At 43.8% G+C, this 27,713-nt stretch overlaps 2 protein-coding genes and 1 long non-coding RNA gene across 7 annotated transcripts in view; 1 reads left to right on the top strand and 2 right to left on the bottom strand.

The window, feature by feature from the left end:
- Positions 1 to 11,041, bottom strand: part of ADHFE1 (alcohol dehydrogenase iron containing 1) — a 32,784-nt gene extending 21,743 nt beyond the window's left edge. For 2 of the 5 annotated variants that reach the window (XM_059042610.2, XM_067017410.1), the window contains exons 1-6: positions 10,949 to 11,041; positions 4,368 to 4,405; positions 2,469 to 2,515; positions 1,116 to 1,169; positions 576 to 730; positions 233 to 429 (exon numbers count right to left, since the gene is read on the bottom strand). In XM_059042610.2, coding sequence (XP_058898593.1) covers positions 233 to 429; positions 576 to 730; positions 1,116 to 1,169; positions 2,469 to 2,515; positions 4,368 to 4,405; positions 10,949 to 11,004 — 547 coding nt within the window. In that variant the 5' untranslated portion in view covers positions 11,005 to 11,041. Of the gene's footprint in view, positions 1 to 232; positions 430 to 575; positions 731 to 1,115; positions 1,170 to 2,468; positions 2,516 to 4,367; positions 4,406 to 4,983; positions 5,462 to 6,449; positions 6,480 to 10,948 lie in introns of those variants that run through there. The other 3 variants (XM_067017411.1, XM_067017408.1, XM_067017409.1) reach the window with 3 other exon arrangements.
- A 67-nt stretch (positions 11,042 to 11,108) lies between these two features.
- The window catches only part of LOC136792895 (uncharacterized), a 71,124-nt gene continuing 54,519 nt past the window's right edge, over positions 11,109 to 27,713 (top strand). The window contains exon 1 of the long non-coding RNA XR_010837479.1: positions 11,109 to 11,210. This is a non-coding gene — a long non-coding RNA (uncharacterized lncRNA). The remainder of the gene's footprint in view (positions 11,211 to 27,713) is intronic.
- RRS1 (ribosome biogenesis regulator 1 homolog) lies at positions 12,539 to 14,220 on the bottom strand. Its single transcript, XM_059042629.2, has one exon. It carries the CDS (start codon positions 14,104 to 14,106, stop codon positions 13,009 to 13,011), a length of 1,098 nt encoding a protein of 365 aa, XP_058898612.1. The 5' UTR covers positions 14,107 to 14,220; the 3' UTR covers positions 12,539 to 13,008.

Below are 27,713 nucleotides of genomic sequence, written 5' to 3'. Positions count from 1 at the left end.
TAACTCTGCAAACTTTCCTACTACTGACCCAGATTTTCTCTGTCTGTGCAATAATGAAAATCAGAATTTTAAACATGAATGAATTACTCTCTGTTTCGATCTCCAAACAAGGTACTATATGGAAATGAAGAAATCAGGAAACTCTGGAAAACATACACCCCAAAATTGCTGGCTTGTGTCTTTCCTGAGGCCTTTTGCCAGTTGCAAAATAAAAGAGACAAACAGTCTTTACCTGCAATCAGAGGCTTAAGAGGCGCAGTCACAGGCTTTCCCTTCCCAATGGGGGCATTGACGTAGTCCAGGAAATCAGAGTCAGGGCTGGATGCATACAGATTAGCGGCTTTGCAGGTGTCTATGGTGGAGCCGCCACCCGTGGCCACGTAGGCATCAAAAGCTCCCCTTTTGGCAAATTCAATAGCTTCCATGAAGCTTGGAGAAGGGAAAATAAAGGCCATATGTTGGGTTTTTCAGAAATAAATTGCTGAGCCATTAAATAAGGCCTGGGGCAAGTTTCAGTCAACACTGGTGTGTGTTGACTTCTGCTTAAAGTAAATTTAACGACAATCAAAGAATACCTTCTATCGGTTGGTTCCACCCTCACATTATCATAAACCTTAAAGTTTATGCCATTCTTCACTAAGGAATCCATCACTGTCTGTACAGGAGGCAGTTGGGAGAGGTTCTTGTCTGTCATCAGACAAACATTTTTAGCACCCATGTTTTGTAGGTCCTACAATAACAAAAATAATGTATAAGTTAGGTCTGATTACACTAGATACTTCTGGCAAACTTAACATTGAGTCCAAAACAAAAGACTCAACTGCTCTCAATTTGTACTTGTTTTAAAATATACAGGGACTTCCCTGGTGGTGCAGTGGATAAGGCTCTGCACTGCCAAAGGCAGGGGCCTGGGTTCAATCCCTGGTCAGGGAACTAGATCCCACACGCATGCCGCAACTAAGAGTTCGCATGTCACAGTTCAGGAGCCCATATGCTGCAACTAAGACCCGGCACAACCAAATAAATAAATAAATATGTTTTTTAAAAAGCCTGAATAAAATAAAATAAAATAAATGTAACATTTATAGAAGACTGTAGACATCTTAAACACTTACCATGCCCACTTCCTTTGTAACCCCTGCTCCATATCTAATATTTGAAACAGCCATCTGAAAATAAAAGAAAGATTTAGGTGATGGGTGTTTAGAGAGTTGGTCATTTCATTTCTCAAACCCTGAAATGGTTCCCCATTGTCTAGAGAATAAAGTATATATTCCCCAGCATGGCCTTCTAGGTCCTCGCAGCTGGCCTCACACTCATCACACTTCTTTAAGCAAACGCTGGCTCCAGTCACACTGGAATTATGTATCTTTTCCCCAATATATCATAATCTCTCAATTGTTCCCTCAGCTTGAAATGCTTGCCTCTTCTTGCCTCCACACTTACATGAGTATCTTCTTATTTTCAAAGGTAAATGTTGTCGTCTTTGTGTATCTTTAGTGCCTTCATTCACTCCTCCAACCATTCATCTATCCAACCACCCTTGCCTGCGTGTATCCATCCGTCCATCCATCCGTCCTCCCATCCAACCAACACTGCTGAGTGTCTGCTATGTTCCAGGCATGTGCTAGGCTCTGGTAACATGACTATGAACAAGAGAAACGTGGCCTCATAAAGTTTACAGCTGAGAGAAGGGCTTTTATATCAATCCATGATGGGTCGCTTTTGGCCTGAAGACAAGTTTTGTTTGATCGATGTTATGTTTAAAATTCTTCTCTTTTTTTTTTCTTGGTTTCGATAATAACTCTTATTATCTAATTAAAAATAAAAAGCAATGTGACCATCTGGATTTCTATCTCTCTTGAATAATCGGGCAGCACCGGGCTGCATTCCAGTGTGGCTGCAGTCACGGGGGGCTGAGGGCGGGCTGCACCCTTGAGACGGGCCTGTGCTCTCAGCAGACTCAGCACCGTCCTCCCCCAGCCTGCTCCTGGAATGACTAACTGTCAGGCCTCTGGTCACATTTTAATTTATGACCCGTGAACTAGGAGGAGACAGGGATTTATACAAATAATTATGTAATTGCAGTGTGATAAAAATTCATCAGAATTAACTGTTGCGTTATTCTTGCCGCAGCCGATTACTTGAACCTCTTTTGGGGTTGTTATAATTACAAAACTAAAGAAGATTTATCATACAACATATAAGTTGGAGAGTTGGCAGAACTGGGAATTTGCTCTATTTTAATGGCTGTACAGAAAACAGTATTCTACACATTACTCGTGTTATCAGAAGAGTTATATTCCATTATCCTGACAAAGTACTTCGCTAAATAGATGCTGATCAAATAATAAGGTTAGGGAACATCTATTAATAACAGACTTCAAATGAGATAATAATGCATTAGCAAAATACTCTGTATTTCTTTCAAGTCATTCATAAAAGAAAGAAAGAATGATTAAATCTACCTCAAAGGCATAATCTGTTGTTTTCCCAGAAGGTGAAAGTCCAGGAGCTAGAAATGTAAAAATTAGCATCAGAGTAGGCCTCAAAAACAGAGCAAAAATATTGTCATTTGATAGTGAATTGGATTTTCAGCAGCCTAAAATACATTTTTCAGGTTTCATTGTTGCCTATTAGATTAAAATTAAAACCTGCATTTTAAGAGAATGTAATGCTAGCTTGATGCAGATTGTGTGAAAATAAAGTTACTTAAAATCTTTTCTCCGTTGAAATTAAAATATACTTTTGAAAACATAATGTGTAAAAATCCACTAGAAAAAAATCCTCTAGACTCTAGAGTTCAATTATTATTAGAGAACAACTATTAGTAAATTCATTAGAGTTCTACTTACACTTCTTATAGCAACTGTGATAATTTATTTAAATTAAGATTTTCTCTATGGGGGGTACTTATCACAGTGAGATATTTATATTTCTCAAGCTTATACATTTAAACTATTTAGTTTTCTTTGGGAAATTTAAACATTTTTATAAACTGATATTTCTTTACAAAATATCAGGTTTAGTTATGGCAAATAACTAATTCTGTTATATTTTCTCTTATATTGTTATATATAATGATTTTCTGTTATATAACAATAAAAGGGCTCTACTTAGTGGGTTTTATCTTTGTTTTTTTATCTTTGTTTTCATCTACTTATTTTTATCAGTCTTGACCAGTCATAAGATTGAAAAAAGTCTACAGAACAATTTTTACTACTTTTTTTTTTTTTTTTTACAAGACAAAGAGACCACAACAGGACAAAAATCTCCCTTTGGCAAGGGTATCCTTAATCATAATCCAAATTTCTTTGATCTCAACAGGCTTTAAAGAAATAATCTATTACTCCTGTTACTAAAATTTAGGAAAAGACATAAACTGGATCCTAGAAAACACTGAGATTATCTTTCTCTAAATTACTAATTTTATAGCCCCAAATAGGAAAATTACTGATTCTTTGTTGAAACCAATTAAGAATTGCAGAAAATCAGCTGAAGACAAAATTCTGCATGTGTCCATGAAGGCCTGGAAGGCAGGGCATGCTTCTGTTTAGTGGATGGCTGTTAATGACTGGTGGGCGGGGGTGGGCGGGGGTGGGGGGGGCCCTTGGCTGGTCCTGAAGGATGAGTCACTCTCTAGGCAGGAAAAAGCCCTCAGTTAGTTACTCTATCTGTTCTAATCCCAACAGGCTTCTTTGTGAGTTTCTGCTTAGGATCCTGTGTGGGCAGTCCCCTCCCTTCCATCGCTTACCACAGTTTAGATTTGACCTTTTCTCCCAAGAGGTGAAATCTGTTTTTGTGTCAGTATAATTCATGTGACATTCTGAGGACACGTTGAAGCTACAATGAGCTGCCCACTGCTCTGTGGACAATGGAGTTGGTAAGAATTAAGATGTTTGTAGGAACTGAAAACTTTTGTCATTTTTAATTATTAAGAAATAGAGTGTTATTTTAAAAATTGATCGAAACAAATTTTTTCCTTCTGGGAACCACACTGTTCTTCAGACTCTTTTTTAGGGATGTATTAGAACCTTTCAAAGATTTCATCTTGATTAATTCTGCTTGATGAACTCAGACAACCCTAAAATCCTATTTGTGTCACCACTTTTAGCTTTGGCAAATAATTCTGTTTAAAATAGAAAGACATTGTAAATAGCATTAAATAGATATTCGAGCCAAAAACATAATGAGTAGCACACATTCAGCTGAGATAGTATAATTAGAACTACATACTACCAATTTCAAGTGAAAATTTTCACCAGGCTTTCTATCACATGCCTTGATTCTCTTACTTTACACTTTGCCCAAATGTATTGTCAACAGTGGAAACTGAAATTGTGGCTAAACACAAAATGTATGATTACCTTGGGAGTAAGTATGAGAATGACTTGGGCACTGGCATCTAGGGAAACGAAAAGAAAAAGTAGCGTGAAACCAGAAAACCAGAAAATAAGAAGCCTTAAAGTAACACACATTGCATTCTGGCCTTAAGAGGCTATCAGAGTAGTAGCTACAGCAAACACCCGACGATAGAAAAAGCCAGAAATCACCCTGGACAAAAAGTTGACTCGGAGTCTTTCCAGCATTGTAGGATCGTTCTTCCACGAATTTTTAAAGCTATAGTTAAATGAGTGCGGGGGAGCTGGGATGAGCGCTCTGGGGCTACAGGAAGGTTTAAGGGAGGGTCCCCCGCCCCCGTCCCCACCCGCAGGCCAGGCGAGGCCCCGGGGCGGGCGCTGGACTCCGAGGCCTCGCCGCGCGCTCTCCCAAGAGACTTCTGTCCGCTTCCCGGCTTCATCGGGTTGATTCCCTACATGGACGCAGCAACTCGCAAACCCATTCTGGCGACTCCGGGGCACGTGAGCAACCGGCGCGGAGAGCTATAGGACTGTGGCCTCGGCTTTTGGCTGGCTGTCCACCGGAGACGGCCCTCAGTTCCTAGATGGCACCTGGAATTGCTGGGCCAGCAAGGCCACTTACTTCATCAAGTCAGCAAGGAGAGTCTCCAGAGCGAGCCAGCTAGCAAGATGGAACCTCATATAACGCAAGGCGTACACAGAGGAAGGTCATGTGAAGGCACAGAGAGAGAAGACGGCCGTCTACAAGCCAAGGAGAGAGACCTCAGAAGAAACCAACCCCGCTGACACCTTGATCTCAGACGTCTAGCTTCCGGATGTGTGGGAAAATAAATTCCTATTGTTTAAGTCCCCCCCCCCCCACCAAAAGATGGGGTCTCAGCTCTTCCTAGGTTAGGAGCTTTGGCCAAATGGACCCAGTGTGGACTCCTCGCACCTCGTCCCCCCATCCTTCTCCCCCGGAACTTTCCGTGTCATTTTCCCGTTGTCTTCAGGGTGTTCCGTCTTTCTTCCAGCGGGCTTTGGGCCGTGTCCTCCGGAAGCCCTCGGGGGGCCTGCGGGGCACCCTGGTCATCACCTCTCGGCCCCGCCTGCTCGGCCCCTCCCCGGCCCCACCCTCCGGGTCCGCATAAATTAACTGTCACACCTACTGTCACACCTGTCACCTCCCGCTCGCCGAATCCCTCACCCCGGCTCAGTTCTCAGTCCGCTCCTCTACGGATTTCCCACGCCCTCCTCTTTCGAGACGTTCCCTCCCTTGACCTCCGTATCCCTTTCTGTCCTGGTCGCCTCCGATTTCTTGGTTCTTGGACCGGTGCCTTCTCCGGCTTCTCTCGCTGCTCTTCGCCACCCGACTGAGCCTCGCAAAAGGGTTTATGTGTCTGTCTATTGCCCAGGGGACCCTGTCCCGGTGGGTCCAGTAGGTACGTGCGTGCATACCACCCCCCTGCCCCCCCCCCCCCGCCTGCAAACTTAGAATGAACACATCTGAGAGGGGAAAGGGGGAAGGAAGGAACAGGGTTAAACTCAGTGACGGTCAAGATCTCAAAAATTGCGAATTAAGTGAAAACGGGCGTGGGCCGGTGTGCGCGCCACCACGAGCCGAGGCTGCCATCTGGTGGGCACGGCTGAGAACGCCACGTGGAATTGTTTCCCAAGAGCATCCCGGCGGGTCTGAGCCGTTTGCCGGCTCCCGCAGGAAAAACCGGCATTGGGCAAGGCCCTGGCCTTGTCCTTCACAAGGCACTACTTTCGAGGTCTTTCCCTGCTTTTACGCCCCTCCAGGGCAAGAAGAGAGACTCAAAGGGAAGGAAGAATCCAAACTTGAAGCTATCCAACACGAAGGACTGTGGGAGCACAGACTTCCTTCCAGCCATACCCCCTTCTCTTTTTATTATATATTTTTCAAGTTTTCAGGCCCCCTCAATTCATCCTTCCTACTCCTTAGTTGTGGTCTGAATCCCACCCCCTCTTGCTTTGTTGGGACCTTCGTCTGTTCTGTATGTCCCAGCCTTCCCCCTTACTTGATCCTTGTCATCATATTTAAGAGTTTCATGCTTAAAACTCTCAACCTCTGGCTTGCTTGCTCACCTCTGGTTCTCTCCTCCTCGCCTACATCCACCGACTCCATTTCTTTTTCTCCCACGCATCCTTGGCCCCCTGAAATCCGCAGGGTCGGAGCAAGGCTCTTACCTACCCACCATCAGGCTGTGGCACGATTATTCTGGCTTCCCTCCTGGTATTATGAATAAACCGGCCACGCTCTTAGCAAAGGCCAGCCTCTCCCCTGTGCACTGAACGTCAGCCCTGCTCAGCGACTCAGAACATCACTACCAACAGTTCTTCCTTTCCTCTCCGGAGTCATCAAAATCCCCTTCCCCCCAAATCTTATCCATCAGTAGGAAAATGTTGACTTCCGCATATTATATCAGCCCTCATCCAACAACTTCCTCTTGTCCCCCTCCCTTTCCCACCGTTGCCCCCGCCTGCCCCCCCTCCCTTCAGCCGACTACACCTGCTCTCTCCAACTTCTCTTCTCCCATTCTCTCTGGAACATCTTCCAATGAGCCTTGGCCCCATGTCTCCACTGACAAACTTACCGGGTCACTAAGGCCCTCCCCTCGGTGCTAATACACCACTCAGTTCTCAGTTCAGACCTGTCATTTGCATCCTCCTGTCCACGCCCTCTTCCCTGGAAATACTTTCTTCCCTTTGGTTTCCAGGACACAATTCCCTGGTTTTCTTCTTACTGCCCTGGCTGCTCCTGGCCTAGTTTCTTTTTTTTTTTTTTTTTTTGCGGTACGCGGGCCTCTCACTGTTGTGGCCCCTCCCGTTGCGGAGCACAGGCTCCGGACGCGCAGGCTCAGCGGCCATGGCTCACGGGCCCAGCCGCTCCACGGCGTGTGGGATCTTCCCGGACCGGGGCAAGAACCCGTGTCCCCTGCCTCGGCAGGCGGACTCTCAACCACTGCGCCACCAGGGAAGCCCTGGCCTAGTTTCTTTTCACGCTCTTGACTCTAAATGCTGGAGGGTCCTGGCGTTCAGCCCGTAGATCCTTCCCTTTTCTTTCCACACGCACTCGCTCCCTGAGTGACCTCACCTGGTCCCATGGCCTTGATCACCTTCTCTGTGGATGACTCCCACTTTAATCTTTCTGTTTAGACCTCTCTCCTGAACTCCAGAATCAACTTCCTACTCGACATCATCACTTGAATGTCTACTAGGCATCTCATATTCTCCCTAAGACTCAGCTCCTGGTCTTCCCCTCAAAGCCTCTTCCTTATCCCAGCTTAATGACCACTTCAACTTTGTTGTTTAGGCCAAAAACCTTAGGGTCATCCTTGGCCACCCCGACATGCCCACCGTGTCTCTGGCCTCATCTCCTTCTCACTCAGTCTGATCCAGACACCTTGTTCTGAAACCATGCCAGGCATGCTCCACCTCCAGATACCTCCCCAGAGAGCCACGAGGTTTGCGCCCCCCTTTCACTGGTCCTTCTGCAACAGTTACTTCCCCAGTGAGTGTGCTGAGCTGAGCCCAAAAGCTGTTCCGGCCCTAATCCCTGGACCCTGTCCGTATTACTTTGTGTGGCAATTGGGACTCTGCAGATGTGTTAAGGATCTTGAGATGGAGAGATTATCCTGGATCATCTGAGTGGGCCCTAAAGGTAATCACAGTGTCCTTCTAAGAAAGAGGCAGAGGGAGATTTGACACAGAAGAAGGCAATGTGACTGCTGAAGCGAGATGCTACATTGCTGGCTGTGAAGATGGAAGAAGGGGCCATCAGCAAAGGAATGCAGGCGCTGCAGCTCTAGAAGTTGTTAAAAGCAAGATAATGGACTCTGCCCTAGAGCCTCTGAAGGGAATGTGCCGACACCTTGATTTGGGCCCAGAAAAACTGATTTTGGACTTCTGAACTTCAGAACTGTAAGATAATAATAAATGTGTGTTGTTTTAAGCCACTAAGTTCGTGGTCATTGGTTACAGCAGCCGCAGGAAACTAGTAGTTGAGGTTTTCTCTGTCTTTAATACTGCATCCTCTCCTCCAACACCCCATCCCCCTTTGCTTTCTCTTTCTCTTTAGTACCTAGCTACATCAAATATACTCTAAGTTTTACTTACTAGTTTATTGTTTATTATCTGCCCTGCCTGACCCCCCCACCCCCACCGCCACACACACACACTCTAAAGTCCCGCGGATGTTAGGCTGTTTGGTTTCCTGCGGTATCCTGGGGATGAGAGCACTGCAAACCGTCCTTCCTTCCCTTCCTTCCTCTCACCTCTTCGGTCACCCCTCCTATCCTTTAATGCTGGTTCCTTTTCCAGCAGTCAGAGTGCAAATCATGTGCAAATCCAAGTGTCTAAAGAGGCCAGAGCAGCTGGCTGTCAGCACAGCTGCTGTGTGGACTGAGTGGTGGGCTGCCCTGGGCTGGAGGGAGTTGTCTCTCAGGAAGCTGGAGTGCTGCCTGTCCAAAGCAGGTGGGCACAGCTTCATCTCAGCTCTGGCAGACTTTCTCCTGGCGAGACGTGGGCCCAATGATACCATTTCCCAATTTTCCAAGATTTTTACCTCCAATCTCTCACTTTCTGCATGGGATTAAAAAAATAAAAAAAGCACAGAACAAAGTACCACGCAGTGCTACTCCCCAGGACTTCATCCTCAGCCCTTTTCTTCTAGGAATACAGTTTGTCAAGGCCTTTGCTTCTGCATGGTGGTGTCAGCTGCCCTCTCTGTATGGGTGTGTTTCCAACTCGCTCCTGAGCTGCAGATCAATGTATTTAATTACCTGCTCAGGGTCTTCACCTGGATGTATGTGAGGCAAGTCCAACTCAAAATGATTATCATCTTCCTCCTAAAGTTTACAGTCCCTACGTTGGTAAATGGCACCACTGTTTACCGATGCCCCAGCCAGAAACCTCCACTTCTCCTGTCTCACTAATCAGGTACAAAATCCTGCTGATTCTAACCAATCTTTCTTTCATCTCCATATCTCTCATATCTACCCTCTTGGAGCAACTGCTGCTCCTTGGTGCCTTTTAGCTGGAGCCTGACAACTACCTCCAGTCTTTCCTCTCCCCTGCCACCAGAAAGCTTCAGCTTAATTCTAATCATGCAGCCCGCCTTTGCATTTAGCTATTCCAAAATCACGTTCTACGTGACATTGGTTCCAAGGGATATGAATGGGGTTGCTTGATAAAGAGTTCTGTGATGAGACAGGTTTAGAACAAAGAGTTTAAATACAGCTAAACTTTTTTTTTTTTCTTCCCTGCAGGACTTCTCAGTGCCTTTCGTGTGCTGACGTATATCCTGACTCTCCATAGGGTCATGCAGCAGTTGGTTAGTTTCCCAAACTTCCCAGGCCATGGGATTCTTTTTTCATGGGCCATCTCAAAGAGTATGTTTCACAGTGAGGACTATTGCTTCAACAGCTTTCTGTTATCTTCAGGACACAATTAACATTCCTTAGCATAGGACTGAGAACAAGGACAGTGAAGCCAGAACACCTGGGCCCAGATTATGGGTGTGCCACTTGCTTAGTGTATGACACTGGGCAAATTATTTTTCTCCATGCCTTTATTTCTTTATCTGTAATAGGAGGATAATAATACAGCTTGGCATAGCGTTGTCATAAGGATTAGAGTTATTACTAGTAGTACATGTAAAGTGTGTAGGACAGCGCCCTGTGCTTGGTAAGTGCCCAGTAAATTTGGCTATTTTCTAATTCATGGTCTTTCGCCATCTGTTTTTTCTTTCCTCACGTCCTCCTATCATGGTAGGTCCAGTCTTTAGCTACTTTTAGATCCTGGAAATACGGCTTTTGCCTCTGGTGTTGCTCTTCCCTTTGCCTGAAATTCCTGTCTAGTCCCCTCCTTTCCCCCTATTTATCTCCACCTGTTAGCTCATTTTTTCCCCATGTGTTCCCAGGTGGACTTGTGCACCTGCACATTCAACAAATATTTATCAGGCAGCTACTATGTACCCGACATTTCTGGGGGGCGAGTCAGACGTGTCCGTAACATTTAATACCCTGACTGCCCTGTACATGCCAGGGAGTCAAGCTCCTGGTGATTTCTCTCATCACTCTCTCTCCGACACCCTCTGTCCCCTGCATTCTGCAGAGGCCCGTTTCACTCCTGTCCGCTCATGCAATTCCCTGCTAGACTTTGCTGCAGAGTCTTTCGTCTTTGTATCCCCGGCACCTAGCATAGTTTTGGGCACATTACGTACACCCGATACATATGTGTTGATTGGATACATGCATTTCCTTGGGTCACTGTTCCAAGCTCTCCGCTGCCTGCGTAGATCTGGGACCAGGCGCTCAACTCTCTGGGCCTTACTTTCCTAAACCGCAGATCAGGCAGAGGAAAAGCAGCCTCATCGCGCCGCGCTTGGCCATTTGGCTGCTTGGCTGCTTGGCACACAGACAGCGCCGTCCAGGCCGCCGCGCATTGCGGTACCCGGTCCCCAAATTCTCGAAAGTGACACGAGGAAGAACGTGCCGGACCGGGCGAGTTGCTCCCCGGGGGCTGCGTGGGCTCGGCCGCACCCTCCGATCCCCTGCCCGCCAGCCCGCGCCGCCCGCACTCACGCTGCGCGTTGCAGTTGCCTCAGCAAGTGCGCTACCCTGTCGCGAGGAGCGGCCATGGCTGTGCGGAGTGCTCCTCTCCGCGGCCCCGCCCCCTCCGCCGCCGGCCAATCCCGGCCGCCGCCTCTCCTCCGCCCACCCCCGCCGCGGTCTCCAGCCCCAGCCCCAGCGACAGCCCTTGGCGGAGGACCATTTTCCCACCAGTGGGAACTACGACTGCCCCAGCTGCAAAGTCTCACCATCCACCTTTGAAATTGCCACACAGGTAACTGCTCCGTAGGGATTTGGGGTACTTTCCTAAGTCTCTATATAAAACGCTCTATTTCACAAGTCGGGGACGTGGGGAAAGGGAGAAACAAGGGCACTCTTTTTCCACTCTGACTCCTTTAAAATGCTATTTTGGCTTCTCAGAGTATTTTCAGAATTAAGACACTGCATTTAAATTTGTTTTTATCGGCAAACAAGAACTTTTCAAAAAGCCCGAGGGTCTTTTTTTTTTTTTTTTTTTTTTAACAAGGCTAGTATTATGTTCAACTGCTAGATCAAGTCACAAAACAAAAGCCAGAAAAATTCCCAAACAAAACAGTAACAACAACAAAAAATCCCGGAGTTGAGAAGAATTTTAAAGGTGTTAAATGGTCTATGAATGGTTTGGCTTTTGATGAAGTTGTTCAGGATACCATTAAATGGTTTTATCAGTAGTTGAAAAGTTTTCATGGTTATGCGGAAGGGAGTGCCAGGGTTTAGCAGCTCCAAGTTTCCAGGTCCCAGTGGAAACAATGATCAATGATGGCAGAGTTAACTTTATCACAAAGTATTTTAAGACAGTAACAATTGAACATCTATGTTGTAGTAACCTATTATGAAATCTGAATTAATCTTTTCTTTCATAGCAATTTCTAAAAGTAACATAAAGATGAGACAACAGTGAAAAAAAAAGAGACAAACGATCTCTCAATTTTAATTTCCTATCAACTGTCGGACCAAAAAGCAAGAGTGGCTCCTCAGACCTATAACAGCAGCAAAAAAGCACTGCCCCCCCCCCCCCCCATTCTAGATGTACTATGAACCTTCTCAGGAGATATTTATTTTTACGAAGATGAGTTACTGATATCAATTAGGGAAAGAGACCCAGAATAGCTGTAAACATTTCACCTCCTAATCAAACCAGCTCAGGTCAATTTGACAAATGAATCAAAAGATAATGTTCCAAGTAAGGACTTTGTGAGTTTCTCTCTTCCCCAAGCAGACCTACTTGAAGCTTTAAAAAGACTGGGGACATAAATGTTGATAAAGATTAAGTATAAAATTAGGATTAATGAGGATTATTACTATTATTTAGTGAAGCCCCAATTTATCATTTACAGCTAATTAATGTTTTCAGTGTTGAAAGAGGCACCAGTTGTACTACACTTTCAATATTATATCTGATACCAAAAGAAGTATGAGCTTTTCTAATAAAAGTGGTCTCACTGAAATCATAATTTAGCTGCTATGTTTTCTAGAAAGTAAATGAAAATAATCTGTGCCAGGTATCCAGGTCACAAGCTTTACTTAAGATTTGTACCAGTAGCCAAAAAGTTAAAAGCAACATTGCATACAGACACTTTTATTAAATAACCTTTACAACAGTTCTGAAAAATGGAACCTTTCTGTCCCCCTCCTTTGATAAATACACAAGCTTGTTATCAAAATAATGCAGATACCCATCTATTAAAAGTCTCTGAAATATGACAAGCTCTCTCCCTTACACCCCATCCAAAGTTTAAAGAGAACAAAAAATGGCTGTTTAAAAACAGAACTCACTCCTAGTTTCCACAAATTTTTTCCAATTCGTATGTCCTCAAATACATCCTTCAATCTCCAGCAAAAGTTTTGGTTGCGGGAAATGCATTAATTTGTCGAATCAAACATTTACAACCATCTTCAGAGGAGGGCAAGCTTAGCCCTTTAACCTGAAGCTCGATGCAGGCAGCGGCCCCATCTCCTGCATCCCCCCTACTGTACCTAGAACTTAACATTAAGTACAGTTCTTGGTTTACAAGCAGGTCCGAGGGTGAAATTTACTTCCTCCTCTTTCCTCCTTGGTGTTGCCCTCCTTTTCTCTTGCCACTCAAGCCAGGCCGCCCGGAATTCATCTTGCCTCCCAAGCCCCCTTTCCTCTTCCCTCCTTGGCTGGGCGGGCCCCCTTTCCTCTTACCCCCAGGACCCTGTCGGCCCCCCTTTCTCTTGCCCTTCTGACTCATTTTCCTCCTCTTAGCCGCCTCTTCCTGGTCCTCCTCCCTCATCTGCTTATTGGTGGCCCTCGTAACGTCCAACTGAGGCTTCTTGCTGTTCATTATTCGCAGCATCTCCAACTGGCTCTTTTTCTCGGCTGCAAAGTCCCCGAAAAGAGGCTGAAACTTCCTCTTCTTTCCAGAGCCTCGGGGCGCCTTCTCCTTGGGCAGGCGCTCCTGGAAGCGCCCCACAGAGGCGGTGGAGACCTTGGCCACCTGCATGGCGCGGCCCAGCTCCTCCCTACTCTGGTGTCCGGTAGGGTGCATGCCGGCCGCGCTGGGCAGCTGCATCTTGTGCGCGCGGGCCAAGTTACGCAGCCGGTTCAGTTCGTTCTTGGCCACTCGTTCCTTCTTAGCCTGAATCCGCTTGGCGAACTGGTCCTCCATGGGGTCGGCATTCCCGGGCACCTCGATCAACCATTCCTTGGTGTCGTCGCGGGCGCGCTGGTAGCCCCAGCGGCGGCGCCACTGGCCGCTCCCCTCGTCCCACACCAGATTGGTCTTCTTCTTGGGACGGATGCCCTTGAGGCGCGCAAACTGCTGCCAGCGTGTAAGCGGCCGCGGCCGGGGCACAGGCTTCTCGCGCGGCAGACGAGTGGTGGGCTCCGGCAGCCGCGCCACCAGCGCCTCCTCCACACGATCGGTGGGCAGCTGCCACAGCTGGTTGATGAGCAGCTGCGTGTTGTCCCGCGCCAGGGCTCGCAGCTCGGCCTCCTGCGTGGGTCCCGCGTGCCGCAGCCCGGTCGGAGGGTTCCGGTCCGAGGCCAGCAGGTTACCCAGGTCGAACTCCAGCTCCAGTTCCTTGTGCACCGTGATGCGCTGCAGCTTCTCTGCCTCGTCCCGCTCCGCCTTTGCCAGCAGCTCCTCCACGCTCTGACCCTCCATGGCTCCGGCTCGGCTCCCTCTCTCTGGGAGAGAGTTGCAATCACTTCTCTGCTAGCTAGGTTCAAGCCCCGGCACTACAACCACGTGCGGTCGCCCAGACGCTCGTCCCGGAAGAGAAAGCTCCGCTTCCGGGACACCCGGAAGGGACTCACAATGCCGGCGACCCAAGGAGAGGCCGGCAGAGGGCGGTGTTGGAGAGTAAATGGGATTAGAGGCGGCCCTTGGGCTCGAGCCCGGATGTAGGCGGAGTAGGCGCGCGGAGCCCAGCCTGCGGTGCACGTTTTGGGGGCCGCAGATTAAGGGGGTCCCGCAGCGACTGTTTTACAGTTTAAGTGTAAGTCAGTTCTCAAGATGTTTAGCTAATCAGCTCTTCCTAGGACTTGACAAATTATTTTTCGCGCCTGACCTGTTCATGGGGGGTCCGGGGTGTGGGCCGAGAAAGACACTTCCCTCAGATGTACGTAAAGCTACGTGTAGACGAGGGCTTGGTTTGCTTTGGGAGTGAGCGGACCTGGCAGTTAGACCGCCCGGAGTGGGCGAGCTGATATCTGGTCCCCGGAGCCCTGGGCCGCACCCTCTGCTGGCTTGTGGCAAAAGAGCGCCGGGCTCTGCCGTGAGACTGCCTGGATAACGACCTTGACTGCACTAGTGTTTGACCTTAAGCTGTTTAACTTCTTTGGGCCTATTTTAAAACCTGTACGATGGGGATACTAATAGTACCTTCCTCTTAGGGCTGCCATGAAGATAAATGAGTTAATATGCTCCCAAGGGAGCTTACACAGGTCTGGAGCCTATGAGTGCTCAGTAAATGTGAGCTAAGTACCAATTATTATTTAATCTTCATAATGGCTCTGGGAGCTATGTTGAAAAGGCAATCTTATACAGTGATTAAGCACCAGGTTCTTGAATCAAACTCCTAGAATAAAATCTGGGTTTATTGTATCCACATTGGATAGGTTGTTTAACTTAAGTCCTATTCATAAGTTGATAAATTTGAAGCATTAGTTCCTGGTACATAGTAAGCACCATATTCCAAAGGCAGTCTCAGTAAAATGACTTGTCTAAGATTTTACAACTAGGGAGTGTGGGAGCAGGAGGTATCTTACCTGTGACTTTAAGACTACATACATATTCTCTGCAATGTCTTCTAGGCTCTTGATGCTGGAAAAGTGTGATCTGTTGACCAGCAGTATAGCATCACCTGGGAACTCGTTAGAGATGCAGAATCTCTGGCCTCACCCCAGATGTAATGATTCAAAACCTTCATTTTAACAAAATATCTAGGTGATGAATATGTACAGTCCAGTGTAGGAGGCACTGATGATTGTGTGGTTGACAGGATTTGTTTTCCTTTAATGGGAAGTTGGGATTAGTGAAGAAGGGGTTAGCTGGAGAATTAATCCATAGAAATGGACATAATAGCTGTTAGTTAGGAAATAGATTCAGTTGAGTGTCAGCTAGAGAGGGCTTTAGATACAGCCCCACCTATCATACCTGCCCCCCTTAGTTTGGTCTCTTCTTGAGCTCATTGGCTTTCCTCAGCTCTCCTTTGTTCATTCACTCATCAAACATTTAGTGAGCACATTTTATGCCTCAGGAATTGGGCTTAATATGCTTTCTTCCTCTTTTCTAAAAGCATTTTAAGATTTGCTGGGGTTTTTCTGAGCCTTTGCCTTAACACTCAACACCAAGTCTTTAGTAGCAGTCATCAAATGGGGCCGAGGCCAGGTCAAAGGTCATATTAGGTAACTTCCTTGACCCTTAAAGCATTTGGGATTTGCCATAGGAGAGTGTTAAGGACACTGATATGGCTTTTCTGGGCTTGGCTTAGCTTCTGATTCATTCATTCATTTAACAAACATTTGAATGACTACCATGTTTGAGATACTAGATACAAAGATTAACGAGACGTTATGGAACAGTGGGGAAGAAAGAAAGGTTAAGAGAAATTTACAATATGGCATGGTTGGGCCTTAAATAGGAAGTACAACTGAGTAGAATTTAGGTCCTTTGTCAATCTTCTGAGTTAGGGAAGAGAAAGCAGATGTCATAGGCATTGAATGGTATTCTCACTGGATGAAATGCTATTTGGTTCGAATCATATAGGTCAGCTCTTAACCGAACTTTAATTGTTTTATGCTCAAGTATTTCTTTATAATCCAAATCAATTTTAATTTCCTTGATGACTGGAGACTGATTTTTACTTCCACTTTGCTGAGCATAGGGCCGGATACATAATAGGTATTCAGTACATGATTGCTTGAAAGAATAAGCCTAATTTCTAAATTAAAAAGGGATTAATGTTGGCTGTTAGATTCAAGGTGAGCAAAACTAGTAAGACCAGGATTTGGGGCTTTAAAAAATATTTTATTGAGGCAGATAGGTATGTGGTAGTCTCCAGCTTGCATTTGTATCATCTTTATGTTGGGCAAGATTGTGCAGTGTTAAGAAAAAGAGAGCTTACCAGGGATGTGCAGATATATGTGAATATACTATAACAGTACGGCAAAGGGTTGTAAATACTGTCATTTCCTTTTGTTGGTTTTTCCCTTTGTCTTTCTTCCTTTGTCCAATATTGCAGATAAATCCCCAGTCTGGTCATGAGATGCCACTTCTTTTCTCTTTATACCTGCTCTCTATGCCGTTTCATCCACTCTCATTGTGTCAGCTGCCACTTCTGTGCAGATGATTCTTAGAGGTACATCTTTCTCCCTTCCCTTTTCAGAGCTCTGGACTCAAATCTCCAACCACCTGCTGGGCTCTTCTACCATACTCTAAACTCAGTGTGTCTAAGACTACATAACACAGCATCTTCCTGAATATTTGCTTCTTCCATCATCCATCCACCTTTTTTCCCCTCCAGCAAATGCTTATAGAAGGTTTTTCACGGCCAAGGCACTGTGCTGGGCCTTGGGGATACATCCGTTAGTAAAACCAGGCTCAGTTGATGTAATCATCCATTCTAGGCTAGCAAGGCTTGAACCTGTGATGTCATCCTTGGCTTTTCTCTTCCCATCTCTAAGTTCAGCCGGTCTAAAAGTCCTATTAAATTTGTCTCTGTATTGTTCCTTTCTCACTCCCACTACTGTGACCTTACCCCTAGACTGGGACTCTTCTGTCCACTTCTCCTGGTGCTCTCTCCACTCTGCCCCTGCCCCTGGCTTCCAGCTGCGTGCAGCCAGAGGAGGCGGCGACAGAAGATCAGAGGATGTGAAGAGGGAGAGGTGAGGGCATGTTTGTCCCTAGCCCTCTGTGGTTATTACTGTGGGTTGGCTGGTTCCCCTAAAAGGCCATAGCTCCAATCAGGCAGCTCTCTCCATGCAGCCACCCTCTCCCAGCTACTCTGATTATCCCCCTGGTTCTTGCAGGCCTCGGAGTGGTTATGGCTTTTGCCATTGTAGTCCTATCCTGTGTGAATTTCCTTAAGCCATGTCTACCTTCTTGTAGCATTGCCTTTGTTGATCTTAAATTACCCAGCCTGACTGCTACCTGTTTCCTGCCAGGACCTTGACTGATACCTGGGGACCTATCCCTGGGGCATCCTAAGAGTCTCCTTACTTTGTTCTCTCTTTGAGCCAATCTAGAGGCTTTATCTTCCACAGATCTGGCCAAATCAGTCTTCTCCTCAAAAACTCCCTTCTCTACCTTGTTCTTGGTCTTGGGTGTTTGTGATCTGGCCCCAAACTTCTCTTTTTACTCACATGGGATGATACTGCTTCTTATGCTTGTTTTCCAGATATTTCTTACCCACTCCTCTATTTTCCATCTTAGCTATTTTCTAGAGCCTTAAGAACTTCTCTGAAGAAAGGCAAAAATGAGGGACAGGACAGAAAAAGCAACAATTATGTTTTTGTAGCAAGGTAACCTATAGGGAGATTCTCCTCCCCCCAGCCGTGGGCAAGAAGGTTAAACATGTGAAAGTACTACCTTTCAGGTTCCCTCAAAACACAACTAGTTTGGTCAGTAAACATTTTTGTAAGCAATTTCTTTCTTCATTCTTCTGATTAACTTAGATTTACTTTGTAAACATTTCTCAGCTGCCCCTTTTTGGTAAAGGAAATCATTAGGGATGATTCAAGCATTCTTTAATCCTGCTGTGAACATAGTTAATTTGAGTATTTTTGTCTAGGAAATCCAATGTTCCAATAATTCGATAAAATAACAGAAAAGGACCCTTAAAACACTTACATTATTTCCACATGGTTCTTTTTTTTTTTTTTTTTTTTTTTTTTGCGGTACGCGGGCCTCTCACTGTTGCGGCCTCTCCCGTTGCGGAGCACAGGCTCCGGACGCGCAGGCTCAGCGGCCACGGCTCACGGGCCCAGCCGCTCCGCGGCACGTGGGATCTTCCCGGACCGGGGCACGAACCCGTGTCCCCTGCATCGGCAGGCGGACTCTCCACCACTGCAGCCCCACATGGTTCATTTTTAACTGATTTACAATTTAACTTGGAAGTACTTGAAGTGAAAATTTAATTTTGAAAATTTCTTAATCATAGTTAAAAATCTGTGTATTCATGTACTTCAGTTTTAGTCAGAAACCCATACACAAAATCTATTATTTCGTTTTAAAAAGAAGAAGATGCAGCGTTAAGCTTTTGTGCGGTTCGTGGAGAAGCAGATTGAACATTGTACATTTGCCTAGAAGGAACTTTGGATTTTAGGGCAAAGAAAAAAATGATGGTAGCATTTTAGAACGGACGTAAGTTGTTTTGTTCTCTGTAAAATACACAGTGGTTGCACTTCAGAAAATGGCGTTTGCCACAATCTTAATCACCTGTGAGTTGAGCAGGCGCCGCTGGCTGATGGTTTTCATTCCCGAGACGTCATCACCAAATCCCAAGGGAACGAAATTGGCTTTAGATTTAGAGTTCAATATAACAATGAAAGACTGATATACAGAGGAAAGCCGAAGGTCCAGAATTTTACAGATATTTGTACTTAGAGTCCAATAACAAAAATTTAGATCCATTTATTAAATGATCATTTTCTATTGTTTTAACTTACAAAAGTAAAATTGCAATGAGTAAGAAGACTTTTCTGTTTTTCTTAAGTCGATAAAATCTCAACAGTTTTTGTAAATGACTTGAAAGTGGATTTACTCCCAATTAGGCAACCGAGTCCTGAATGCCTTTCCCCTAAAGAAAGCAACCGCATCACCACACGGCCTTCAATTTGTCTTCGCAGTTACAGACCATGTGTGAACATATACCGATCCACCAATCAAAATGTTCTTCTAAATTTCCCACATGAGCAATATCAGGAATGAGCAGGGATCTTCCCTGGTGGCTGAGTGGTTGAGAATCTGCCTGCCAGATTCTGTGCAGGGGACACAGGCTCGAGCCCTGGTCCAGGAAGATCCTACATGCCGCGGAGTAGCTAAGCCTGTGCGCCACAACTACCGAGCCTGCACGCTACTGAAACCCGCACGCCTAGAGCCCGTGCTCTGTAACAAGAGAAGCCACGGCAATGAGAAGCCGGCGCACCGCAATGTAGGGTAGCCCCGGCTCGCTGCAACTAGAGAAAGCTGCGAAGACCCAACGCAGCCATAAATAAATTTATTTTTTAAAAAAAGAATGTGCAGGGAAGTTATCCCTATTGCCAAATAAACATGAATTCTTGGCCCTCTTAACCAAAAATTGTTTCTAAACATTATTAACCCATTATTTTTTAGAACATGTCTGTGAAAAATGAAAACAACAGGTGGAAAACCTAAAAAGTATGACCCTGTATACGGTAAATTCTGTAGCCGTACACTTTTCTTTTTCTAGGTCTTTTTAGTTGCCAAAGGAAGACAGCAAAGGAAACGATCTCTGAGTGGCAAGTAGATGTGTGACTGCATCCCTGTCAGCATCCCAAGAGTGAGTGCACTGCGGTCTAAGCCAGCTCCCTGGGCAGTTGGTAATCCAGGAGATCCAGTTGCTTGCGGTGTGTGTACTCTCCCCTAAGGCCTAAGTAGGAGTTATTATTTAGAATGTATAAATAATGTTCCTGGCATTTTCCAGTATTTATTTCAATTGCCTCATTATACAAGATAGTGTGAATTTCAGCCGGGGAGGAAGCTGCCTTCTTATGGTGGTTCCTAGATTCCCTTCTCTGGAAAGCCCATGGATTTCAGAGGAATCCGTGCTTTAGGTCTCAGGCTTCAGTTTTTTCATCTGGAAAAATGAAGGATTTTGACTAGGTGGCCTTTACGATTCATCACTATGATCCTGTTCTTTTGTTAAAAAGTTATGCTCTTCAGATACTCCAATATTACTTTCTTATAAAGTGCTTTCTCTCCTGGCTTTTGATTAAGGTTTTGGGCTGATGTATCCATTTACAAACCTCCCCCTCTTCCTGAGTCATTTATCTCATTTCCTAGGCTGGTTGCATGACTCCACATAGTGAAACAGCTTCCTGTGCGCACAAGGAGACTGTGACTACAGACGTGCTGATCAGTTTTTAATAACGTGGAGGTTGATTATTGTGTTTTGTAGGTTATTCATGATGCTTTTCCTTTTCCTTTTTTTCTTGCTTACCGTTAAACTTCTTTGAGAATTGGAAGAAAGGGTAGAGAATAAGCAGAGTATAGATTATTTGACTATTTGTTAGTTGTTCTGGAAAAATTTCTTGTAGGTAGGAAGATAGAAGCTCTATTTAAAAATATTTATAAAATATTTATATTTATAAAATCATGTCTGGGAATGAAAGATTATGGTGGATTGGCTTTATGTGTATCTTTTCTGGCCTGAGACCTAGAACTGATGATGTTCTTTGATTATGATAATTATAGAAAAGTTTTAAAGAAAGCTTCAAAGTTAACTCCCTCAAATAATAAAATTGGGGCAATTTTATGTTTCATAGTTTGGTGTTGCTTCAGAGAAAGCTAGTCAGAGAATTTCAATGCAAGGAAGGTAAAGTACAGGCATACCTCGGAGAGACTGTGGGTTTGGTTCTAGACCACTGCAATACAGTGAATACTGCAATAAATCAAGTCACCTGAATTTTTTTGGCTTCCCAATGCATATAAAAGTTATGTTTAGATAATACTTTAGTCTATTAAATGTTCAATAGCATTATGTCTAAAAATCAGTGTTCATACCTTAATTAAAAACACTTGCTAAAAAATGCTAGCCATCATCTGATAACTCAGGTTTGCCACAAACCTTTCAATTGGTAAAAAACAGAATCTGCAAAGCACGATAGAGCAAAACACAATAAAACAAGGTATTCCTATAGAATAAAATATAATAGCATTGCTGGCATGTTTAGTAATTATCATTCTGAGAATGAGTCTTGGTGATTTCTGGCCTGATTACCTGGGGGCAGATACCCCAAGGGATCATCATCTCATCTGAAAAATGGGCTAACATTATTTCTCAGTTTTAGAGTTCTATGAGTGGGAGATAAGTTATTCAAACATGCGTTTGTAAAGAACTCTTAAGAAGATCTTCTTTTTTCCCCATCAGATTCTCTAAGACCTCTGTGACTCTCTACCCCTCCCCTACAAGGTTGAGAACTAGTGTACTGTAGAAGAGGGAGATAATTAAGGGAGTAACTGGTGAAGATTTTATGGAAGAATAACTCGGCCTTTGAGCCTGCATAGGATTTGAATAGATGGGAGGAGGAAGAGGGTCATTCCAGTAGATGGTAGCGATACGAATAAAGACATGTAGCCAGGGCTTCCCGGTGGCGCAGTGGTTGAGAGTCCGCCTGCTGATGCAGGGGACACGGGTTCGTGCCCCGGTCCGGGAGTATCCCGCGTGCCGCGGAGCGGCTGGGCCCGTGAGCCGTGGCCGCTGCGCCTGCGCGTCCGGAGCCTGTGCTCCGCAACGGGAGAGGCTGCAACAGTGAGAGGCCCGCGTACCGCAAAAAAAAAAAAAAAAAAGTCATGTAGCCAGTATTTATGGAGCAAGTACAATGTATCAGGCAATGATTGTTTTTATAAATGTTCACAGTGAGCCTAGCAGGTAGATATTACCAGTATCCTCATTGTATAGATGAGAAGACTGAAGGTCATAAGGGTTAAGTAAATTGCCCAAAGTCACGCGGTTAGTAAATGGTAGAACCAGGATCTGCATCTTTGCAGTCTAATTCCAGCCCAGCTACGTAAGCAGTACCCCATAGAGCTTCCTCTCTCTGATCCATTAGCAGTTTGCTTGTCTAGGATATATGATTTGTGTTGTAAGAAATAAGCTAGGTAAGAAGTCAGCTAAGAAGCTTGGGTCGATAAGTAGTGCAGTACCAAATGTAGAGTACTTTTAGGATCAAGAGGAAGAATTTGGATTTTTTTCAGTTTTTTTTTTTTTTAACATCTTTATTGGAGTATAACTGTTTTACAATGGTGTGTTAGTTTCTGCTTTACAACAAAGTGAATCAGTTATACATATACACATATCCCCATATCTCTTCCCACCTGCGTCTCCCTCCCTCCCAGCCTCCCTATCCCGCCCCTCTAGGTGGTCACAAAGCACCGAGCTGATCTCCCTGTGCTATGCCGCTGCTTCCCGCTAGCTACCTATTTTACATTTGGTAGTGTATATATGTCCATGCCACTCTCTCACTTTGTCATAGCTTACCCTTCCCCCTCCCCATATCCTCAAGTCCATGCTCTAGTAGGTCTGTGTTTTATTCCCATCCTACCCCTAGTCTCTTCATGACATTTTTTTCCCTTAGATTCCATATATATGTGTTAGCATACAGTATATGTTTTTCTCCTACAGACTTACTTCACTCTGTATGACAGACTCCAGGTCTATCCACCTCACTACAAATAACTCAGTTTCATTTCTTTTTATGGCTGAGTAATATTCCATTGTAGATATGTGCCACATCTTCTTTATCCATTCATCTGTCGATGGACACTAAGGTTGCTTCCATGTCCTGGCTATTGTAAATAGAGCTGCAATGAACATTTTGGTACATGACTCTTTTTGAATTATGGTTTTCTCAGGGTATATGCCCAGTAGTGGGATTGCTGGGTCGTATGGTAGTTCTATTTGTAGTTTTTTAAGGAACCTCCATACTGTTCTCCATAGTGTCTGTATCAATTTACATTCCAACCAACAGTGCAAGAGGGTTTCCTTTTCTCCAAACCCTCTCCAGCATTTATTGTTTCTAGATTTTTTGATGATGACCATTCTGACAGGTGTGAGGTGATACCTCATTGTAGTTTTGATTTGCATTTCTCTAATGATTAGTGATGTTGAACATCCTTTCATGTGTTTGTTGGCATCTGTATATCTTCTTTGGAGAAATGTCCATTTAGGTATTTTGCCCATTTTTGGATTGGGCTGTTTGTTTTTTTGATATTGAGCTGCATGAGCTGCTTGTAACTTTTGGAGATTAATCCTTTGTCAGTTGCTTCATTTGCAAATATTTTCTCCAATTCTGAGGGTTGTCTTTTGGTCTTGTTTATGGCTTCCTTTGCTGTGCAAAAGTTTTTAAGTTTCATTAGGTCCCATTTGTTTATTTTTGTTTTTATTTCCCTTTCTCTAGGAGGTGGGTCAAAAAGGATCTTGCTGTGATGTATGTCATAGAGTGTTCTGCCTATGTTTTCCTCTAAGAGTTTGATAGTGTCTGGCCTTACATTTAGGTCTTTAATCCATTTTGAGTTTATTTTTGTGTATGGTGTCAGGGAGTGTTCTAATTTCATACTTTTACATGCAGCTGTCCAGTTTTCCCAGCACCACTTATTGAAGAGTCTGTCTTTTCTCCACTGTATATTCTTGCCTCCTTTATCAAAGATAAGGTGACCATATGTGTGTGGGTTTATCTCTGGGCTTTCTATCCTGTTCCATTGATCTATATTGCTGTTTTTGTGCCAGTACCACACTGTCTTGATTACTGTAGATTTGTAGTATAGTCTGAAGTCAGGGAGCCTGATTCCTCCAGCTCCATTTTTCGTTCTCAAGATTGCTTTGACTATTCGGGGTCTTTTGTGTTTCCATACAAATTGTGAAATTTTTTGTTCTAGTTCTGTGAAAAATGCCAGTGGTAGTTTGATAGGGATTGCATTGAATCTGTAGATTGCTTTGGGTGGTAGAGTCATTTTCACAATGTTGATTCTTCCAATCCAAGAACATGGCATATCTCTCCATCTGTTTGTATCATCTTTAATTTCTTTCATCAGTGTCTTAGCATTTTCTGCATACAGGTCTTTTGTCTCCCTAGGTAGGTTTATTCCTAGATATTTTATTCTTTTTGTTGCAGTGGTAAATGGGAGTGGTTTCTTAATTTCACTTTTAGATTTTTCATCATTAGTGTATAGGAGTGCCAGAGATTTCTGTGCATTAATTTTGTATCCTGCTATGTTACCAAATTCATTGATTAGCTCTAGTAATTTTCTGGTAGCATCTTTAGGATTCTCTATGTATGGTATCATGTCATCTGCAAACAGTGACAGCTTTACTTCTTCTTTTCTGATTTGGATTCCTTTTATTTCTTTTTCTTCTCTGATTGCTGTGGCTAAAACTTCCAAAACTATGTTGAATAAAAGTGGTGAGAGTGGGCAACCTTGTCTTATTCCTGATCTTAGTGGAAAAGTTTCAGTTTTTCACCATTGAGGATGATGTTGGCTGTGGGTTTGTCATATATGGCCTTTATTATGTTGAGGAAAGTTCCCTCTGTGCCTACTTTCTGCAGGGTTTTTATCATCTGATTTCATTTTGAGATGGAGTCATTTGACTTCTCAAAACAGTTTTGGTAAGATACATATTTCTAGAAATTTGTCTATTTCTTCTCATTTTTCAAATTTATTGGTGTAAAATTTTCATGATAGTCTCTCAGAAAATTCTCCTCTTTATCTGAAGTTATGCCTATCACTTCACTCCTAATATTATATTGTCTATTCTCTTTTTTTTCTTGATCAATCTTACCAGAGGATTTTCTATTTAATTAGTGTTTGCAGAGATCTAGTTTTTAACTTGATACTCTCCATTGTATCTTTATTTTCCATCTTATTAATTTCTGCTTTTTTATTCATCTTCCTTCAACTTAGATATTGTTATTCTTTAAAAAAAGCTTCTGTAGTTCAACTTAAGTTCCTAATTTTCAGACTTTGTTTTTTATATGTAAGTATTTAAAGCTGTACCTTTACCTTCAAGTAATACTTTCACCACTTCTCACAAAACTTATGGTACACTGATTTTCACTCAGTTCTCTGTATTTTTCTGGAATAAATATTTTTTAAAGCTTTTTAAAAAATTAAATTAAATTATTTTATTTATTTTGGGCTGTGTTGGGTCTTCATTGCTGTGCACGACCTTTGTCTAGTTGTGGTGAGCGGGGGCTACTCTTCATTGCGGTGTGCAGGCTTCTCATTGCGGTGGCTTTTCTTGTTGCAGAGCATAGGCTGTAGGCGCACAAGCTTTGATATTTGTGGCTTGCAGTCTCAGTAGTTGTGGTTCGCAGGCTTAGTTGCTCTGCAGCATGTGGGATCTTCCCAGACCAGGGCTTGAACCTGTGTCCCCTGCATTGGCAGGCAGATTCTTAACCACTGCACCACCAGGGAAGCCCTATAGCTGGAGTTTAAAAAAATCCACCTGACAGTCTCTTTTAACTGGCATGCTTAATTCATTAACATTCAATGGAATTTAGAATATATTTGAGTTTGTTTTAACTGTCTTCAGGTTTTGGGGGTTTTCCGGTCCTTTTTTTCTCTCTCTCTTTCTATTCTTTAATTCTTTTTTTTTTCTCTCTAATTGCTTAGAAGTTAGACACTATTTTTTTTCTTTTCAAGGTTGCATCTGGATATTTTCCATTTATATTTAATTTCATGAAGTCTAAGGTTAATCAGTATCTTAACACTCCCTGCCAAATAATAGAAGGTTGTGAACTTTGATCATCCTCCATCAAATTATTTACTATTCTTGGCCAGTATTTTAGTTGTATCTTTTAAAAACTCCTAAATTAGACATTATTTTAGCTACAGATAGTATGTTTAAATTTACCAATTTGTTTAGTTGTTTACAAATATCTCTGCTCATTTTTCCTTCTTGTCTCTTAAAATTCTTTTAGGGTCATTTTCTGTCTTCCTGAAGTATATTCTTATAAGATTTGTTCATTAAGTTTTCCAGATAGCAAACTCTTACAGTTTTTGTTTATCTGAAAATGTCCTAATTAATGAAAGATAGTTGAGTTGAATATGCAGGTCTAGATTGATAGTTACCTACTCTCAGTACTTTGAAGATATTATTCATCCTTTTGGTTTCCATTCCTGCTCTTGAGAAGTGGGCTGTCTTTCATATTACATAAACATAATACCTCCATGTATTTTGATATAACTATATATTTTACTAGATTTATGGATCACCACTGTTTCTTATCCTTTATCATAATTTCCTCAGAAAAAGTGCATAGGTGGTATACTGGGTTGGCCAAAAGTTCATTCCGAATGAACTTTTTGGCCCTCCCTATAACTTCCGAGTTCTTTCATGTTTGAAAATGCTCTTGTTTGACCTCTTTTGTGGTTTGTTCACTGCTGGGCCCACTCTTTGCTCCCTTAAAGATATTCATGTCAAGACATACTACGCCAAAGCCATGATAGCAAATAATTCACAGGTTTGTTACTGACTCAGGTGCAGGCAAAGTGAGGGAAGTCTCAGAGGGAGGGGACTCACCAGTGAGAGGACTCTCCAGTTTCCATATAGATGATGTTCTGGACAGGCATAGAATTCTTGGAGCACAATTCTTTTCTTTCAAAAGTTACTAAATAGTAACTCATGATGAAACATATTTCTTCCCTTTAAATAAATCTACCCAAGAGTTGTCATTACATTTTAATTAAAGTTCTCCTTAGCTTTTCTCCTCCATTAAATCTGCCTCAATAGGAGCCACCTGTTCAGATATGGTCTGTAAACTCTCTGCCTGCTCATGTCCGCTGGTGGGGTTGGATCCCGTATGGAGCAGGATTTGGGGTCTCTTTGAGCAGCATGATTCTCAATTCTGGGGAGGTTCAGGGTCTCTAGCTCTGGTTCCCCTTCAGGCAATCTTAGCATTGTACCAGGCTTGGCTGGAGAAGCCCGTTTTCTCTGCAGTGGCTGAGTCCTCCTGGAGTTGTAAACAACATTCCAGAGATATGCATCCGCCACTGGCTGCTTGGCTCAGTTTTCTTGGGAACCAAATGTCTCAGATGGGTGTGGGATTGCCTCTGTCTGTAACAGTGGGCCACGCACCATATACACACACACATCCACATCCACACACCTCCTTCTCCATTAGCTGTTTACTTTGCTTATTAAATGATATGGAATGAAGCATGACGCATGGGCATATTCATAATCCAACCCAGATCTACCTTCCTGGTCCCCTTTCCTGTTGCTCCTCCACACACAAAGTGCTTCATCTGCTGAATTAGTCTTCTGTTTCCTGAACACGTGATATACTTTCTCATTTCCAGATCTTCTAGGAGAAAGTGGGAGAAATGAGAATCAGAGTATTAGAAACATAGACCGAGGCTGACATCACTCCAGAATCTGTCTGCCAACCGCATTTCTAAAATGAATAAGGAAACTGAATCTGGTTCAGGGTCATATAGCTTGTTTTAGTTAATATTGGGATATGGTGGGGCATGACGCTTGACAGGAAGCAGTGAGACGGAGAGAAGAGTGTTGACAGGGAAGCCCT

The sequence above is a fragment of the Kogia breviceps genome, chromosome 17 (assembly GCF_026419965.1).
Source record: "Kogia breviceps isolate mKogBre1 chromosome 17, mKogBre1 haplotype 1, whole genome shotgun sequence".
In the NCBI taxonomy this organism is placed as follows: domain Eukaryota; kingdom Metazoa; phylum Chordata; class Mammalia; order Artiodactyla; family Physeteridae; genus Kogia; species Kogia breviceps.
Note: the sequence above shows the minus strand (reverse complement) of the source record. Positions and strands in the feature narration are given on the sequence as shown.